Below are 17,850 nucleotides of genomic sequence, written 5' to 3'. Positions count from 1 at the left end.
GTGAAGACCATGCAGTGTTATTTTACATTTGATTATTCAATTTCTGTACCTGAATACTGTTAGACTTGCCTAAAAAAAAATATAAAGCACTGTTTATTTTATTTGTATCTTTGTTCTATTATATTTATCTATGCTTGTAACTTGTTTATTTTCTATGCTGATTTACTTGTCTACAAAATCACCCCAATCATTGATTATTTATTTTTCAAATAGAGCTAATCAAGTCATCTGGTGATTTTATACATACATACATACATACATACATACATACATATACACATACACATACACATACATACATACATACATATACACATACACATACACATACACACCAGAAAAACAAAATATCGCAATGTGAGTTTTTTTTCCAATATTGTCTGTGTGTAATTACTTAACTGTAGCTATGTTTTCATCCACCTATTTTTATGCGCATTTTTGAATATTGCAGGAAAAAAACGCTGGATGGAAACACCAAGATGCGCATAAACTTATGCGCACATTTGAGTAGGAAACTTTTTATCCAATAAGAAAAAATGCGCATAAACTACAATGGAAACACATTTACAAAATTTATTCCTCCATGCGCATCAAAAGTCATGTGACTTTTCGCTATGACACAGGATAACTTGACTAGCAGCGGACCGATCTCGTTCACAGCATCTATTTATGGTCATTCTGAAATGCCTGAGCAAAGCCGGTCGTCAAACTATTTCTGTATAATTGTCTTGCACGACTGCGTTCCCAAACAGCTGGCATCCACCTCTGAAAGCAATGACTGCATTGTTTCATCTGCTCGCTCTGTGGCGCAAGTAATTTATCATATAGGAAAATTATTACTTTCAGTAGCTTCTCCTAGTTTTCTTAGTGATATTTAGAGCAAGTTTATCAGGAAGTGACGGTTTTGTTCTCTTTGACTCGTTGGATGGAAACGGTGCTTTGTTCAAAAATGTTTTGTGACATTCCAGTTTTGCGCACAAGTTAAATTCAAATCTTTGGATGGAAACGCAGCTATTGACACTTAGGGACAGTGGCAGGGCTATTCTGCATTTACACACCAAGGCTTTTTTTTTTTTTTTTTTTTTTACTTGCCTGTGAGAGAAATGCTTTTGTTTTAATAATCTTGACTCAACTACTTGTTCACTTCAACCAGATTGTAGACAAAGCCCTTGAAGAGCCGAAGTATAGCTCGCTATATGCTCAGCTATGTCTGCGTCTGGCAGAGGATGCTCCAAACTTTGATGGCCCATCAACAGAGATCCAATCATCACAAAAGCAGAGCACTGTAAGAAATTCCTCTATTCATTTGCAAGAAGCTTCACAGCACAGAGTACTGTGTTGGGATATTTATTCCACTTTTTCGTCATGCTCCTACAGACATTCAGGAGACTTCTGATATCCAAACTTCAAGATGAATTTGAAAACCGTGCCAGAAATGTTGACAGTAAGTAGACCATGGACGTGTTAACATTATTACAGCAACTATACAGAATTGCCAGTTATTTACTTGGTTCTTGTGTTTGTTTTTTTTCTACCAGTCTATGATAAAAATGACAGCCCTCTCACCTCTGAGGAGGAAGAGCAGCGTGCCATTGCCAAGATCAAAATGCTGGGCAACATCAAATTCATTGGAGAACTTGGCAAACTCGATCTCATTCACGAGTCCATCCTTCATAAATGCATCAAAACAGTGAGTTATTCATAAATCCTCCATTGAAATATTCATGTCGGCTACTTGATCTCCAACCCAACGATGTTGCATTTGAACTCTCCTAATTGAAGCTTCTGGAAAAGAAGAAAAGAGTCCAACTTAAGGATATGGGGGAGGATTTGGAGTGCCTCTGTCAGATAATGAGAACTGTGGGGCCAAGACTAGATCATGAGAAAGCCAAGGTAAGCTGCTTTAAGACTAGCAGGACTTTGGGTGCATTAAGACGTTGGTATTTCCTAACACCCCATTGTCTCACAGTCTTTAATGGATCAGTACTTCGGCCGTATGCGATCCTTAATGAACAACAAGGACTTGCCTGCTAGGATTCGTTTCCTGCTTCAGGATACCGTGGAGTTGCGAGAGAACAACTGGGTGCCTCGGAAAGCTTTTATTGATAATGGACCTAAGACTATCAACCAGATCCGTCAGGATGCAGTAAAGGTGAGACCCAGCCAATTATCGTTTGACCTTTTAGAGTTATGGATTTGCCGTGTAAACATTAAAAGTATTTGAGTGCATTAACATTGTAACTCGTTGCCTCTATGTAAAATAAGATATTTTGACATTGAAATGGGCCATTTGCACAAGTCATGCAAATCTGAGGACTTTTTATTTTGGGAGGGGGTGAGTTATGTGATATCTGAATATATCAGTTAGTTGTTTTATGAGAAAAATTTGTGTGTTCATATTTGGATTTTACTGTTTATAAGAACCAGCCTTTTTCAGTGACCGTTTCAGAAATCTTTCCACTTGAGTTTTCATAAACTACATTCCGACTTGTTGGCCAATTTAGTATTACTATAAAATTAAAAAAATATATAATTTATATTAGGGATGCACCGACGTATCGGTCGCAGATATTTATCGGCCAATTTTTGATTATTTTAAAGTAAACCAAACTGTAATTTTGTGCTGTGTTCGTTTACACGTATGCAGCCCATGATACCTTCGTGTTTTAATTATATGCAGCATAAGCAATTTTGTGAGATCAGTTTTATTTCAATACATTGTGGAGCCCTGTGCATTATGGTTTCCTTTTGGGGTCTTTTTTTTGGGGGGGGGGGGGTGAAATTGTTTAAATCGCTTTTTATAGTCATTTTACAGTTTAGAATGTTACCATAGACATTGCTGTTTCAAAGCAACATTGATTCCTAAATATGTAGTTTTATTCTAATATCAGAATTTTCCCAAATTAAACTGCTGATTTCTAGAAATTATCAGCTGACAAATTCACTTTTTAGCAGTTTTGAGGTTTATAGGTGTGAAGCAAATTGTCTGTTGCCTGAAAAGGCTTGTAGACGCTTGCAGATATGGAAATCTGATGTCTTTTGTTTTTTTTCCTTTGTTCCTTGCAGGATTTGGGTGTTTTTATTCCACAGATGACTCAAGGAATAAGGACTGACTTCTTTCAAGAAAGTTCTTTCTTGCCGACGAGAATGAAACCTGATCGAGAAACTCTTGGGGGATTAGCGGATATGTTTGGGCAGATGCCAGGTATGTCCTGAAGTGCGTTGACATTTCTGGGACAGGTGGTGCATGACTGGATTTGCTCTATAGTTCACTGCCAGCTTAATAACTCTTGTCTGGTTATAGGCAGTGGGATTGGTACTGGCCCTGGGGTCATTCAGGACAGGTATTCCCCCACCATGGGCCGTCGCACAAACCCTCTTTTCAACGGTCACGGTGGCCACATGGCCCCTGCACCCCAGCCTTTCATGAAATCCAACCAGGTGAATGTCCAACTACCAAATAACTAATGCTTCAGGACTTCAAAATATTAGTGCAAATTACAAGTGTTTTTGTTCTGATCAAAGGGGCAGAATCTGCTTTTCCAGAGCCAGACTCATTCATCTCAACAGCAAGCTCAGTCCAAGGATATGCCGCCACGTTTTAAGAAAGGACAGCTGAATGCTGATGAGGTATGAATGATTTAAATTTCTGATGATGAACATTTATTGTTATTGTCATAACTGGTGTCAACATTTCAGCAGTTTAGACCAGTATCGGTACAAATTTGTACTGAAAAAATTGAAAATACTGTTGAAGACTTAAAACAGTTAAATTACAACAAAATAAAAATCCAATTTTAAGCCAACAGTGTCAAGGTCCCTAGGGATTATCCATATTAGGGATGTCAACGATTAATCGATGATCAATTAATTGTCGATAAGAGATGCAATCGATTAAATCTATCAATGGTCGATTAAGCTATTTAATTTTGGGCTGCGTGCGGCTCATGTGCAAAACACGTGTGAGCGGCTGTGAGTGACGGCGTTTAAATGCATCATCATTCATAATGTACAAATTAAGCTTTTAATGTGATTTAAACTTTAAAAGTACATTAAAATAGAAACAACACAAAGTTCTTCAACATGGAAAGCAATAGAAATGTAGTAACTAAGTCATTTCCCCAGATAATTGTTTCATATCGGGCTCTGCGCTTTGCAGGACAGATATAGGCTATTCATTCCTACAACTTGTTAATTTGTTCCTAGGGCTGGGCGATATAGCTGAAAATTGTATCAACGATTTAATGTTTCATATCGTTCGGTATCGATAATTATTGACATTTTTTATAACCTTAAAAAAAAAAAAAAAAGAGCAATAGAAAAAAAACGGTTTAAATTTAACCACTGTATTTTTAAATTAACCCAATTTATTGAGACAAACAACAAATTTTTTTTTTTGTTTAAACAGTCAAACACAAAATAAAAAGTATGGCGTGCTCTCTTCATTTTATCAAATGATCATAATCACATCTATTAACTTTATAATCCTGATACTAGCATTTTATTCAGACTAAAACCCCTTTAAATCGGGTGAGAGGTTTTTTTTTTTTTTTTGAGTGGCTTTTGCACATCCCGTCATGTCGTGCTGCTGCAATAGACGCATTTTGCAGCATTAAGGTTAACGATTAATTGATTGTTAATTAAACGACGATCGATCATGGAAATGATCGAAAATTGACATCCCTGATCCATATAAATGAATTATTATTATTATTATTATACATCCAATATTTTTTAAATTCTTTTTATTTTATTTTTTACTGTACACAGTGTGCCATCCCGTCATGTCGTGCTGCTGCAATAGACGCATTTTGCAGCATTAAGGTTAATGATTAATTGATTGTTAATTAAACGACGATCGATCATGGAAATTATCGAAAATTGACATCCCTGATCCATATAAATGAATTATTATTATTATTATTATTATTATTATACATCCAATATTTTTTAAATTCTTTTTATTTTATTTTTTACTGTACACAGTGTGTGTTCTGTTATCTGGGCTTAATTTAAAAGAAAATGTTTTTGGTATTTTTGGACAAGGGATGACAAATGTTTTTTTCATATTTCAGGTTATCAAAGTAAAAAAAAAAAAAAAACTATTTTTTTAAAAATTAATTTTTTGCCTTAAGTGTTCACACAGTGTGCGTTCTTTATAGTCTGATTTTAATTTGAAGAGTTAAGTGTTTTTGAAGTGTTTTTCATCGTGTAGGATTAATGATGACTAAAATTATTTTCATATTTTAGATCAGCTTGAGACCTGCTCAGTCATTCATTCTGAACAAAAACCAAATGCCAAAGTTGCAGCCGCAGATACCTACCATGATTCCTCCTAGTGCTCAACCTCCACGCACATCCACACCTCCGCTGGGACAGGTAATGTGTACTGTAGTTCATGCATAGGAACAAAATGCCATATTTCTTATATTTAAGGTGCATTTAACCCTTTCTATTGTTTGTAGCCACCGCAACTTGGCCTGAAAACCAACCCACCTCCAATTCAGGAGAAGCCACAGAAGACGACTAAGAAGCCACCTCCTGCTAAGGAGGAACTGCTTAAGATGACTGTATGTTCCAATTAATATCTTATTGAAAATGGTTCAATGAAACTTTTGAGTGAGCGGTTCCTTCAATTTGTTTGCAGGAGAATGTTGTGACCTCTTTCTTGAGCAGCAAAAACATGAACGATGCAGTGAATGGGGTGCGAGAGATGAAAGCTCCCAAACACTTCCTGCCTGAGATGTTGAGTAAGATGATCATCTGCTCACTGGAGAGCCCAGATGAGGACCGAGAGCATGTCAGCACCCTGATCAACACACTCCGGATGGAGGGACTGGTCACGGGGGAGAATTTTATGAAGGTTTGTATACACTTTGCACCAGTGAAGTTCATCCTCGCAGCATCTAGACTGAAATGGGGACTCATCATTTCCTCAAATGACATCTTTTTACAGGCTTTCCTCAGTGTTCTGGACCAGTGTCCCAAGATCGAGTTGGATGTTCCCTTGGTGAAGTCTTACCTGGCTCAATTTGCTGCCCGGGCGATCATTGCTGAGCTTGTGAGCATGGCAGAGTTGGCCCACCCACTGGAGAACGGCACCCACTTTCCTCTTTTCCTCCTCTGCTTGCAGCAAATGTCCAAAATGAAAGATCGAGAGTGGTTAACCGACCTGTTCCAGCAGAGCAAGGTCAACATGCAGAAGATGCTGCCAGGTTTGTGCTTCTGTTTCCTCCCTGTATGGTCATACTTGCATGCCTCTTTAATGTTTGAGAAGTTTAAAGTTAATCAACTAAACGTTAGTATGTATTTATGCTTTTAGAATGGTTGACACATCTACAGTTTACATCAAATGAACTACAAATAATGTTCAGTGAAGTTTTGTCCATGCGTCAACTGAAAACAGCATAGACTAAAAGATCTCCCTCCATCAAAATAAAAATCGATTAGTGTGGAGTTGGTCAACCCAGACCTAGCATCCACACAGTTGATGTTTATCCAAGTGCTGTGCACGAAATAGATGTTGACGCAGTCGAAATGTGCCATTTGGTTGAAGCACTTATTAAATGTTACCATTACAAACACTGATTTTTGGCCCTCTCATAATTGTTTTGGACTAATTTTCAGTTGCCAAAATTGTGAAATTGACAATTCAGTTGCCAGATTTGTTAAACGCTAACAAATCCAGTTAAATTTTTTTTTTTAAATAGAACATTAATGTGAACTTTCCGTTTTTGGTATTCTGGTCTGGTCTTCATATATTCCTGTCTCTACCAACAGAAATAGATCAAAACAAAGATCGTATGTTGGAGATTCTGGAGGGGAAAGGCCTGAGCTTCTTATTCCCTCTGATGAAGCTGGAAAAGGAGCTGCTGAAACAAATTAAGGCAGATCCTGCCCCGCAAACCATCTACAAGTGGATCAAGGACAACATTTCTCTAAAATTGCACACTGATAAGGGTTTCGTTAACATTCTGATGACCAGGTATGATGATGGACCTGATGGCTGAAACGTTTCTTGTAAATGGATTGAAAGTTTGTTATATGGACACTTGGTTAACCCTCCCAAAATTCGTCTAGCTTTTTGCAGTTCATTTTCCACGAGATGTTCTTCACTGAAGGAGACGACCAATTATCTGCACCTACGAAAGAGCAGCTCGACCAGGAAAAGCAGCTGCTACTTGCCTTCAAACCGGTGATGCAAAAATTCCTGCATGATCACATGGACCTGCAAGTCAGTGCACTCTATGCGCTACAAATCCACTGCAACGCCCATGCTTTTCCCAAAGGTACGGCTAAAAATCTTCTGACTGTAAATTATGATAATTCCCCCAGACTTGAAGGAAGGTTTGTTTGTTTCCCTTTTAGTTCCTTTTTGTTTTTTTTTTTGAGAAAATAATTAGCCCCCCCCTTTTATTTAAAGGTGGGATAAGCGATTTCTGGTAGCCAATGTTGACATTTGAAATCACCAAAACAAACACGCCCCTACCTCAAAAGGGTCTCGTCCCTATTTTGATAGCTCCGCCCCACACATACATACACAACCCAGGCAACGATTAGTTCTGTGAAACAAATGTTCGATCGCAGGCCTTCCGCTCCTTGAGTTCTCTCCAGCGCTGGAAAGCTGATCCGATATCTACACGGGTCCTACTTCTTGCCTTAAGCCTTCTTTTGTGCCGCAGACATTTTCCTCTTTTGTTTTTTTTATCTGCCATCTCTATCTTTCTGTCGCTCAGCTCGCTAATGTGAGCACTGAACGCTCTCTCTGCCACATCATGAGTAGACACGCCCCTTACTGCTGATTTGCTACAAGTTTGTTTTGCAAGTCGGCCCGAATCGGTTTTCTGAAGCGTTTTTGAAAAATCGCTTACCCCACCTTTATTTAATCGTAATATAATTATGATCATTGTTATCCACCCCAAGACTTTGAGAATTATTATAATATAAATTAATAATTTAGTAATTTTATTTAATTATTTGTGCATTAATAATCCCCCCAGACCTGGATGATTTAATACCATGGTTTATTAATAAATAAAAAATTATATTTATAATAATAATTAATATTATTAAATGTATATATTTTAAATAATACAGAATGCTTGAAGTCATTTAAATTCATTGACTTAAGATGTGGGAACCTTGGAGTTTGTTTACCAAGACTTGGAATTGAAGTAGTCCGAGGAAATGCTCGTTTTCTCGTTTTTAACGGTCCCTTATCTCCTTAGGAATGTTACTGCGCTACTTTGTCTACTTCTATGATATGGAGATAATAGAAGAAGAGGCCTTCCTAGCGTGGAAAGAAGATATTACACAGGAGTTTCCAGGGAAAGGAAAAGCATTGTTCCAGGTAATTATCCTATTGCATTAAACAGTTTCACACCATTTCTTTGAAAGCCGTCTTTCTCTTTTCCCTGTTTAGGTGAACCAGTGGCTTACCTGGCTGGAGACGGCAGAAGAGGAAGAGTCTGAGGAGGAAGCTGACTAAAGAACCAGCCAAAGCCTTGACGTACTCCCCTCCGTCATCTCTCCCGTTTCGTTTCACCATCTCTCCTTTCACCTGTATTAACCGCCGCACTCCACTCCGTGCTGCTGTTTTTTGCAGTGTCAAGCCAACGTATTATTCACGCTTCTCTTTGGCCTCATTGTTTAAAGCATGCAATGACTAGCATCTGTTCAGAACCACCACAGATAAATGGTATTAGCAGCTTGAAACTGCATCTTTTTTTTTTATATATATATATTTTTCCAGGGGTATAATTATAGTTCTACTCAGGTTTTTTTGTGCAAAACAATAAGGATTCATAAATAAACATAATTTTGGAATTAAACAGACTATTTTTTAGTGAAGTTGGTGAAATTTTTTTATTTCTAATAATACAACCTCTTTAACTGCTGCAAATCATGTTCACATGCAACCAGGTGAGAAACAGACATTGGTTACACAATCTACACGAATGATGCTGACCTTGCGTGTGACTTTTGGGTCTAAATATCCACGTAGTTTCTGGATGTATGTATGTGGAGGATTCTTCACTTGGAAACGCTCCTAACTTAAGAACTTGTATTTGCAAAAGCCTTTTCTGCTGCTGTTCATTTCAGCACAAAACTATAGAAATGCACTTTTGCTCAGTGTCATATTGAGTTGCTGCAATTTTCACTTTTGTTTGTTACAAAGAATCCTCAGTTATCATTGGTTACCATAATGTTTAGCGGATGCGTTGTTCATACCTCGAAGTAGTGGCTTTAGTGTGCTGTGTGTGTGATGGAGTCTAATGGAAAAACTCTCCAGATCTGTAAGGTGCTTGAGTCTGTGAATCAGGAAAAATGGTTTACTTTTTTCAGTTATGATTGTAAAATCTTTTTTTTTTACTTCACCTTTTTTTTTATAATAATGAACAAAGCCATGTGGGAGAGATGAAATCTTTTGTTTTTCTTTTCCCAACACGTCACCTCCACTACTTGTCAAGCTGATACTTGAATTGTTTTTTTGTTTTGTATTTTTCTTTACAGCATGTTCAGGGATTACCAAACATGGTCTGTGTTTAGATGCAACAATCTGATCCAAACAGAAGTGTGTAATTTTTTTTAATGCATTTTAATTGGTAAAATAAAGATGAAACAAGATGAGAATTTGGTATGGATGTTCAATATACAAATCACTGTTTTACAACCCAACAATGTTTTCCCATGATGGATATTGTGCATATTTATTTAATCATGAGGGGGGAAATCAAAGCTTTATCATTAGGTAGGACAACAAATGGTGACCTGCTCGTGTGGTTTTGCTATTTAAAGTGTTTCTGTACGGTGTAAGAGCTCCGACTGTTCAGTGTACCACTGTTGCTTTTAATAAAGTGACACACCAGCATTTATTTTGCCTTATTTCATGTGTGCTTGGGCATGAATATGTGGAACTAAGAACATTTGTCATCAGGCTTGTATTTAATAAATGCCATCCTCCAGTTTAAAATTTAAACCATGATGTACAAATTAATGCTGGATTTAATACAAATTTTTCTGGATTGGGAGTTTATGGAGAAAAATTTCAGCCTTTATTTCGGTTATAGCTGATAACACTAATGGTTACACATCAATGTTCAGTTTCTTATTTTTTTGCTCCAGGCCTGAGCTCTGCTTTTTCCTGAATATCAGTTGAATTCACTGTCACTATTTGTGTTTTTTGAGTTGTGGTTGGCACTGAATGATGACATCGGAAATGAATACTTATGCAGTGATTCATAAACGTCTCTTAATATTCAGGAATGAAGAAAACCATGCTTGCAATCCTTAATTAGAAATGAATTGTAAGAAAATGCTTTGGTTTTAAGAGAATGTACTGTAACGGTATATGAGATGCCCCATAAATGATGCTTTGTAATGTACTTTTTAAAGTTAATTTTTATCTTGTTTTTCTGTAGTTATGTATCTCATTCGTATTGTGAAATGCTTTCCATAGATAGGCTGTTATTGTATTATTGATGCCATGTTGGAAACATTTTCTAATAAAGAATGAAGAAAAAAATCTAATTTGCAGATCAAGTTGCATCTACAGTACAGTTCCAAAATATTTAAGAAATTAATGTTTGTATTTTCAGCAAGTGGCATTAAAGACATTTGGCTGCTGATAATTTATGTTTTAAATAAAAAGCAACCAGTTAGCGGTAGTTCTGTGGGCAAAAATGCCTTGTTGATGCCAGAGGTCAGAGGAGAATGACCAGACCAGTGTTGCCAAGTCCGTGGTTTTCCCGTGGATTGGGCTACTTTAAAGGGGTCCTATTATGCTCTAGTGTGTGTTGTGATTGGTTAGCTGGGCCAGTGTGTGTTGTGATTGGTTAGCTGGGCCAGTGTGTGTTGTGATTGGTTAGCTGGGCCAGTGTGTGCTGTGATTGGCAGCACTCCCTGGTCGGGAAATGTCACGCCCCTTACCATAGCCACCAGCTAGCTTCAGTGTAAATATTGCGTCAAAATCAAATCAATTTGAGCGTGATTTAAACCCAGATGATTGAAACCACTCAAGTTCATCTGCCTTCGGAAAGCTAGCGTGTCTGTGACATAGTGATAACACTCGTTGCCTTCTCTAGTGCAGCTCAACCAGGTGTCGTCCCATTCGTCGATATTTGTGATATCACAAATCCCGGAAAATATGCGTTGTAGTCCAAACGAGTCGTTCGTTGTAGTTTTTGAAAAGTGATTTCTGTTGAATAAAATATCTCCTTTTGAATTGGACTTTGAGCTTTGTGACTTTGCAGATCTTTTTTATGCTCAAACAGCAGCATTACATACTAACTAAAGTTGAAAAAGCATAATAGGACCCCTTTAACATTGTTGCCGGGGGTTGTTTTTCATGTCCGCGGGTTGAAGCGCACCCAATAACGTGATATTCAGCCCCTGGAATGCGAACTTTACAGGAGGAACCCCGCTGAAAAACATGTTTTACCCTCCAGGAACGCGATTTTTAGTGAGGAACCTCCTCTTGAAACGCGATTGGGCTAGATTTGAGTAGCAATTGGACGGGTTTTGTTGTGAAAACCTGGCAACCCTGGACCAGACTGGTTCAAGCTGATGGAAAGGCAGCAGTAACTCAAATAACCACTTGTTACAACAGAGATATGCAGCTTCTCTGAACGCACAACAATATCATACACTACTCAAAAAATGAAGGGAACTCTTAAATCTCAATGAACAAAATATTCCTAGGGTAGGTCTACTTGTGATCTTACAAGGGTAAATAAAGAACTAGGGGCCGTTGCATAAACAGTTTAGACTAGCCTTAAAAAGTTAGAAATCTAATTTTTTCCCTAACTTTTTTAACTCCGTTATGCAAAGGTAGGTCGATCTTCTTTGTATTGGAAAAGTAAGACTGATTACCCCTTGGCAACTGCTAGTTGATCAAACTAGATCTTGAGACAGTCTTAACATGGTTGCTAAAAGTTTACGCAACTCATCCCTGGTTGTTTCAATATGTTTTGTATAGTATTTTCTTTACTCTTTACTTCAAAAGCTTATGTCTGAAAAGGGTCATATTTTATGTATTTGAGGTCTGAGATGTGGGAACGGTGAAGAGAGATGGCAAACATTTTGCATCTAATCAGCCAGTATTGTCTTAAATAGCCTGCATAGCGCTTCATCTTTTATAACATGGGATTTTGACCAAATATATTCAGCCTTGATTTATGTAAAATGCTGCAACAAGAGCTCAGGTCCCACTACAGGATATCGGGCCTTTATCAGGGTTGCCAGGTTTTCACAAGAAAACCCGCCCAATCACTACTCAAAACTAGCCCAATCGCATTTCGAGGGGTCCCCAGTTACAAATCGCGCTCAAGGGGGGAAAATACACGTTTTTTGGCGGGGTTCCCCATCTAAAATTCGCATTCCAGGGGATAAATATCATATTGGAGTCGCTTCAACCAGCGGACATGAAAAACAACCCGCGGCAACAGTGTTAAAGTAGCCCAATTCCGCGGGAAAACCGCGGACTTGGCAACACTGGCCTTTATGTACATATGTAGTAAGAAAATATATTTCATTCGTTGTAATTAACAACGTGAAGTGCAATAGTCAAGGTTTCACAAACTTGGCTTCATAAAGGAAATGCAGTGTGTTTCTGAGTTTAATGAAAAGCTAATAATCAATTAAAGTATAAAAATGTCAAATGAAAATAAATCACTTTAAAATAACATCAAAACACTCACTAAAACAATATTTTCAAATATTTTAATTGTTTACCTACAAGTCATGTAACCATTAACCAATGTCAGAGAAGCGTGAACATGCAAATATAATTCTTAATAATTAAAATAAATATATATTTTAAAATCTCAGGGATACTTCAAGTACACACATATATATATATATATATATATATAGTGAAAGAGGTTTAGAATAGATGACAAAACTGTTTGGGAATGCCTGCATTACTTGTAAATAAGAAATAAAATGAATTTGTGTATTTTAAAGTTTTTGAAAGACAAAAGCCTCCCAATGACATAGAAATACACATAACCTACTAATTCAGATAAACATGAGTAGTTAATGCAGTGTTGAAATGATTTTTGTAAATCCAGTGGTCAAAAGCTGTATAGCCACCTGACTAATGACTGGCCTCTGTTTGAATGTCCACTGGAAGATGGATTTTGTCAATGTATACAAGCGGTAGGCTATTTTAGAAATGAACATTTAAAAGATGAAAAAGAATGGAATAAGGAATTAAGGAGAATCAATAAATGACTAATATCTTATTGCTATTGTAAAAAATTATTGTGATTTTAACAGTAACAACCTGTTAATTGGTTATCAGTAAGTTTCCATACTATATACGGTGAATAACTGTAATTACATTTAACGTAATTTTACAGTAAAATACTGTTAAAATTACGGTTTTTGGAAGTGAAAAAGAAAAAGTCATTGTATCATTTACAGTGAAAAACCATAAATTGACACTCCCAGAATTCCCTGCATGACACTTCATATTTTGTTTTTTTGTTGAAATAACTGTTTCTTCTTAATTTTTTCTTATCGGTTGTGTACATTAGGCTTTTATTTTACATCTAATGTTGTTAAATTAATGTTTATTGAATTATTTCGGTATCATGTGTGTTACCATGATGGGGTTTAGTGTTTGTGTGCATGACACTGTGCACCTTCTATATATATATATATATATATTAATTAGTATTTCCCTTCTCAGCTTGTGGAAGAGCTGTTTGTGATGAGCTTTGGTTCATCATGTGACTTTCTCATCACCACCTGCTTTTGGTGGTTATCAGTATTACAATGGTTCAAAACAGATATTAGTACTTCAATATGCTGGTTTATTAATATCACATCAGTTAATTAAATACGTTTTTTTATTGTGAATTTAAGTTAAGTCTGTAAAACCTAAAATGTTGCTACCATATTTTTAACAGTGAAGTTCTGGCAACCACAGCTGCCAGATTTTACCGATTTTAGCCAGTATTTTACCGTAAATGTCATTGATTTTTTTATTTTTTTTACAGTGTATGAATAATAGGTAATCATGTAATTAATAAAAAAGTAACTGTAGTCTGATTACAAGTATTTTAAAACAATTTCATCTAATAACAAGTATTTAATTTTTGGAATCGGATTATGTAATCCAGATTACATGTAATCAGTTACTACCCATCTCATTTTTTTGAGCAGTGTATGTTTAACGGAAAGGGGGGTCTTGCAAAATATACATAGAGTTGGGTCTTCACCTTTAAGCAGAAATGCATGGCATTGAACCTTGAAGTAGATGGGCTACACCTAGTGCCACTCCTGTCAGCTAACAACAGAAAACTGAGGCTACAATTCACACCAAAATTAGACAACAGAAGATTGGAAAAAGCTTGCCTGGTCTGAAGAGTATGCTGATTTCTGCTGCAACATTTGGACGGTAAGGTCAGAATGTGGCATAAACAACATGAAAGCATGGATCCATCCTGCCTTGTATCAATGGTTCAGGCTGCTGCTGGTGCTGTAATGGTGTGGCGGATATTTTCTTGGTGCACTTTGTACCAACTGGGCATCGTTTAAGCACCACAACCTACCTGAGTATTGTTGCTGATCCTGTCCGTCCCTTTATGACCACAGTGTACCTATCTTGTGATGTTATTTCCAGCAGGATAACGCGCCATGTCACAGAGCTCAAATCATCTCAAACTGGTTTCATGAGTTAACTAAACTCAAATGGCCTCCACAGTAGAGCATCTTTGGGATTTGGTGGAACAGGAGATTGACATCATGGATGTGATGCTGACAAATCTGCAGCAACTGTGTGATGCGGTCATGTCAATATGGACCAAAATCTCAGAGGAACATTTCCAGCACCTTACTGAATCTATGCCACAAAATTCTGAAGGCAAAAGGGGGTCCAACTTGGTACAAGCAAGGTGTAGCTAATAAACTGGCCAGTGGGGGTGTGTATATATAAAAACCCATCATTAACCAGGATTCAGTACAAACTAGAAAAATGTTTCAAAATACTTTTTATTCCAAGGTATTTCATATTGTACACCAACTCTGAATCACAGCTTGTGATCGTCGCTTTAGACTACAGAGCACAGTATATGCTGTAATGCTCAACAAAAAGCGCCTGCTAAAGAAGATTTGAACATTTCTTACTCAAAAGACTGAACAGAAAACATGTTCTCATTTCTGAAAAATAAAACAAAAAACACTGTGTAAAATCTGAGAAGCATTATCCAGGAAGACACATAACTACGTACTATGATTTGAACATTACAAGAACAAAGGCTTTTCTTTTTCCTCAACAAACTCAGTCACTGTCGTCATCAGATCCTCTGTTGGAGGCTTCATTGTTGGACCCCTCTGGCTCAGAGTCGTTATCGGACCTCTGCGGCGAGCCCTCGTTCTCTGAGCCTCGATCTGAAGCGGCGGCTGGAGATCCGGCCTGAGATTCGTCGTCAGACCCTTCAGAGCGGCTCTTCTTGCTCTCGTTGTCTGACTGCTCCGAGTCGGACTGCTGCTGTGGTCTCCTCCGCTTCACCGGGCGTTCGCTGCCAGACTCATCCTCCTCTGAGTTTCCAGAGCGCTGGGGGCTGCCGGCCTCACTGCCTGATTGGTTACGCTCCTCGTTGGAATCGCTGTCCGAAGCGATGCGTTTCCTGTGGCCTACGTCGTTGTCTGAACCAGAGCCGCTGTCCCTGGGGTTTCTAGACATAAAACAGACCATTTAAGGAATAAATAAATTCTTAATGAAACAGAATTAGCAACAGATGATGTTTTCCGAATTGTGACGTGCATTCGAGTCTAACAGATTATGGTAAAAGAAAACAACATAGGATGGGGACTTGGTTTTATACATCAGTTGTTGATTAGATTTTGAGATGTGTGTGCTTCACTCAAAAAGATGAAAAGGCAGAATAAGATGAGCTTGTAAGGAAAGGCTTTAAAGGGTTAGTTCACACAAAAATGAAAATTTTGGAGAGTATCAGCTGGACGTAAACAACGTATACTGTTCTGTGTTAGCTGCGCAACGCGTATACGTTAAGCGTAACCAATGTAGAAAACGTATGGCGCAGCTGACACAGAACAGCATACGCTGTTTACGTTCAGTGGATACTCTCCAAAATGGCGCTACAGGGTGACGCGGAGGAGACGAATTGTTGAATAAAGTCGTTATTTTTGTTTTCTTTGCATACAAAAAGTATTCTCGTAGCTTCATAATATTACGGTTGAACCCCTGATGTCACATGGATTATTTTACCGATCTCCTTGCTACGTTTCTGGACGTTGATCGTGGTAATTACTGTCTATGGGAGGGTCAGAGAATTCTCAGAATGAATCAAAAATATCTTAATTTGTGTTCCGAAGATGAACGGAGGTCTTATGGGTTTAGAACGACATGAGGGTGAGTAATTAATGACAGAATTTTCATTTTTGGCTGAACTAACCCTTTAAGTGGTCTAAATAAGGGGATTTTGGTTTACAGAAAAAGTGTTAAAGTGAATACATTTTTTAAAATAAATAAATTTAAATTAATAAACATTAGGTAAATAGATTTTAAAAAAATAATAATTAAACAAATTATACATACTGTAAATATTCCATTAAAATAAGTGAATACATGAATGAAAGAACAAATTTAAAAGTATATAGTATAATAGTACTAAAACAGTACTATAATGAATAGGGAAAAAAGTAACTATGTAAATGAACAGAAATTAACTATTTTCAAAATAGTTATTTTTTACAGTATCAAGATTTTTTTAAACTGGGGTCCAGGGGGCACAAGAGAGTGCTAGGGAGTACATAGACATGTTTACAGAAAAAAGTGTAAAAATGTATTTATTTTTTTTTAATCTTACATCACCAGAGAGAAGTCTGTCGTTTCACTGGAAGATCCAGTTATATTTTGTTTAAAGATTATGAGATTATTTTTTTCTTATGAAATGTGCATGGATGAATTGTTTACAATAAGCTCAATAACACGCATTTACAAAATAGATATTGTGAACTTTCAGCTCATGCTGGCAGTTCAAGCAAACTCAAGTGACGTCTCTCACCTGTCTTCTGCTATTTTCAGGCCATCCTCATCGGAGGAGGAATCAGAGGATGAAATGATTGCCTTGGACTTGATCTTCCCTTTAAGAGACGGCGGCATGCGCTCCGGCTTGGGTTTAAAAAGAGAGAAATGCAATTAGAACTAAATCTCAACATACAGGTCAAACTTTCATATTAAGTGCTCAGAGCATCGGTACCTTCTCGATCTTCTTGCGCTCTCTGGGCTTGCGCTGCTTTTTAGGCCTTGAGCCTCCTTCCTCATCATCAGAACCTTCATCTTCTCTTTTAGCTGGTCTGAGGAAACAAGAGAAACACACTGAAACTCAACCTGACCCAAAATAAACCAGTTTTAACTCCAATCAGGTGGTCAGAAAAAAAATCTATTATACCATTTATAATTCACATATTTATAACTAAATGTATATAATTCATAATTATTTAATTAGATGCAAAAAAAAGAAAAAATAAGCAAAAATACAACACATTTTGCACCTTTTATAGAACAATTGTGCCAATATTCCATTGTAAAAATATTATTATAATATAAACAATTTATTACATATTAAGTAATATCATTATATAATAATTTATATCTTAATTTATGATTGGCATATATGTAATATATATATAAGTAGACTATTGTAGACGTTACCTAAAACTAGTGGTCGACCGATATTGTTTTTTTGACAGCCGATGCCAATATCTTGGAAAGCAGGGTGGCCGATGGCCGATTTAAAGCCGATATAATTTTATTTATTTTAATTCATATGCAAGAAATTTGAAATCATTTGAAAATGGATTAAAAAATAAATGTGT

The 17,850-nt window shown here is 37.0% G+C and overlaps 2 protein-coding genes across 4 annotated transcripts in view; one reads left to right on the top strand and one right to left on the bottom strand.

Moving 5' to 3' along the window:
• The window catches only part of LOC107681201 (eukaryotic translation initiation factor 4 gamma 2-like), a 14,720-nt gene extending 5,976 nt beyond the window's left edge, over positions 1-8,744 (top strand). The window contains exons 4-19 of one of the 2 annotated variants that reach the window (XM_016477417.1): positions 1,154-1,285; positions 1,378-1,444; positions 1,539-1,690; positions 1,783-1,893; positions 1,970-2,152; positions 3,067-3,205; positions 3,305-3,441; positions 3,526-3,630; positions 5,251-5,379; positions 5,466-5,570; positions 5,648-5,863; positions 5,957-6,215; positions 6,781-6,985; positions 7,081-7,289; positions 8,229-8,350; positions 8,423-8,744. In XM_016477417.1, coding sequence (XP_016332903.1) covers positions 1,607-1,690; positions 1,783-1,893; positions 1,970-2,152; positions 3,067-3,205; positions 3,305-3,441; positions 3,526-3,630; positions 5,251-5,379; positions 5,466-5,570; positions 5,648-5,863; positions 5,957-6,215; positions 6,781-6,985; positions 7,081-7,289; positions 8,229-8,350; positions 8,423-8,488 — 2,070 coding nt within the window. In that variant the 5' untranslated portion in view covers positions 1,154-1,285; positions 1,378-1,444; positions 1,539-1,606 and the 3' untranslated portion in view covers positions 8,489-8,744. Of the gene's footprint in view, positions 1-1,153; positions 1,286-1,377; positions 1,445-1,538; positions 1,691-1,782; positions 1,894-1,969; positions 2,153-3,066; positions 3,206-3,304; positions 3,442-3,525; positions 3,631-5,250; positions 5,380-5,465; positions 5,571-5,647; positions 5,864-5,956; positions 6,216-6,780; positions 6,986-7,080; positions 7,290-8,228; positions 8,351-8,422 lie in introns of those variants that run through there. The other variant, XM_016477418.1, reaches the window with a different exon arrangement.
• A 6,269-nt stretch (positions 8,745-15,013) lies between these two features.
• The window catches only part of LOC107681202 (RNA polymerase-associated protein CTR9 homolog), a 19,704-nt gene continuing 16,867 nt past the window's right edge, over positions 15,014-17,850 (bottom strand). For both annotated transcript variants that reach the window (XM_016477420.1, XM_016477419.1), the window contains exons 21-23: positions 17,232-17,328; positions 17,037-17,143; positions 15,014-15,683 (exon numbers count right to left, since the gene is read on the bottom strand). In XM_016477420.1, coding sequence (XP_016332906.1) covers positions 15,287-15,683; positions 17,037-17,143; positions 17,232-17,328 — 601 coding nt within the window. In that variant the 3' untranslated portion in view covers positions 15,014-15,286. The remainder of the gene's footprint in view (positions 15,684-17,036; positions 17,144-17,231; positions 17,329-17,850) is intronic.

The sequence above is a fragment of the Sinocyclocheilus anshuiensis genome, unplaced genomic scaffold (assembly GCF_001515605.1).
Source record: "Sinocyclocheilus anshuiensis isolate Anshui unplaced genomic scaffold, SAMN03320099.WGS_v1.1 scaffold2202, whole genome shotgun sequence".
NCBI lineage: Eukaryota > Metazoa > Chordata > Actinopteri > Cypriniformes > Cyprinidae > Sinocyclocheilus > Sinocyclocheilus anshuiensis.
The sequence above is the reverse complement of the archived record's forward strand: the minus strand, read 5'-3'. Positions and strand labels throughout refer to the sequence as shown.